Genomic DNA, 603 nt, shown 5'->3' on the forward strand with positions numbered 1-603 from the left:
GAAGACGGTGGAGATGAAGGTGCAGTTCTTGAAGAAGGTGTTGCTGGAGGTGATGTCCTCGAAGTAGCACTCCTCGAAGAGCGAGTCCTCGAACGTCACCGACTTCATCTTCAGGCCGATGAACCTGGGAGGGCGGCGGAGGAGGAGAGAGCCCGGCTGGTCACCTCCCTCCATTCATGCAACGAGCGGGCCCCGGCTCCACCCCCACCTCCCCGCCGCACTTGTCGTTGAAGTACTCCCCGCCCCGGTGGATCTGGTTCTCCAGGGTGAAGTTGAAGGTGAAGTGCCGGACCTTCTCGTGGGTGAAGACCTTGGTGCGCGAGGCGTACTCGATGTTCTGGAGGTGTTTGATCATGTCCGGGAACCAGACCGTCAGCCCGTAGTAACTGCGGGGAGGGGGGGGGCTCAGCCCGGGCACCGCCACGCCCAGCCCCTCCCAGTGCTGCCCGGCCCCATCCCAGTGCTATCCCACTGCTGCTCACCCCATCCCACCCCTGCCCACCCCAGTGCCGTCCATCCCATCCCAGTCCCACCCCAGTGCCACCCATCCCATCCCAGTGCTGCGCATCCCATTCCAGTCCTATCCCAATGTTGCCTATCCCA

The 603-nt window shown here is 63.3% G+C and overlaps 1 protein-coding gene across 1 annotated transcript in view; it reads right to left on the bottom strand.

The window, feature by feature from the left end:
* LOC104167875 (synaptic vesicle glycoprotein 2A-like) overlaps nucleotides 1–386 on the bottom strand; it is a gene marked incomplete at both ends in the record, with an annotated part of 676 nt that extends 290 nt beyond the window's left edge. Inside the window, 2 exons of the mRNA XM_009708269.1 lie at nucleotides 7–124; nucleotides 222–386. Of these exons, the coding sequence (XP_009706571.1) occupies nucleotides 7–124; nucleotides 222–386 (283 nt within the window). The remainder of the gene's footprint in view (nucleotides 1–6; nucleotides 125–221) is intronic.
* Between the last annotated feature and the right edge of the window lie 217 nt (nucleotides 387–603).

Source organism: Cariama cristata, unplaced genomic scaffold (assembly GCF_000690535.1).
Source record: "Cariama cristata isolate BGI_N322 unplaced genomic scaffold, ASM69053v1 scaffold38480, whole genome shotgun sequence".
Lineage (NCBI taxonomy): Eukaryota > Metazoa > Chordata > Aves > Cariamiformes > Cariamidae > Cariama > Cariama cristata.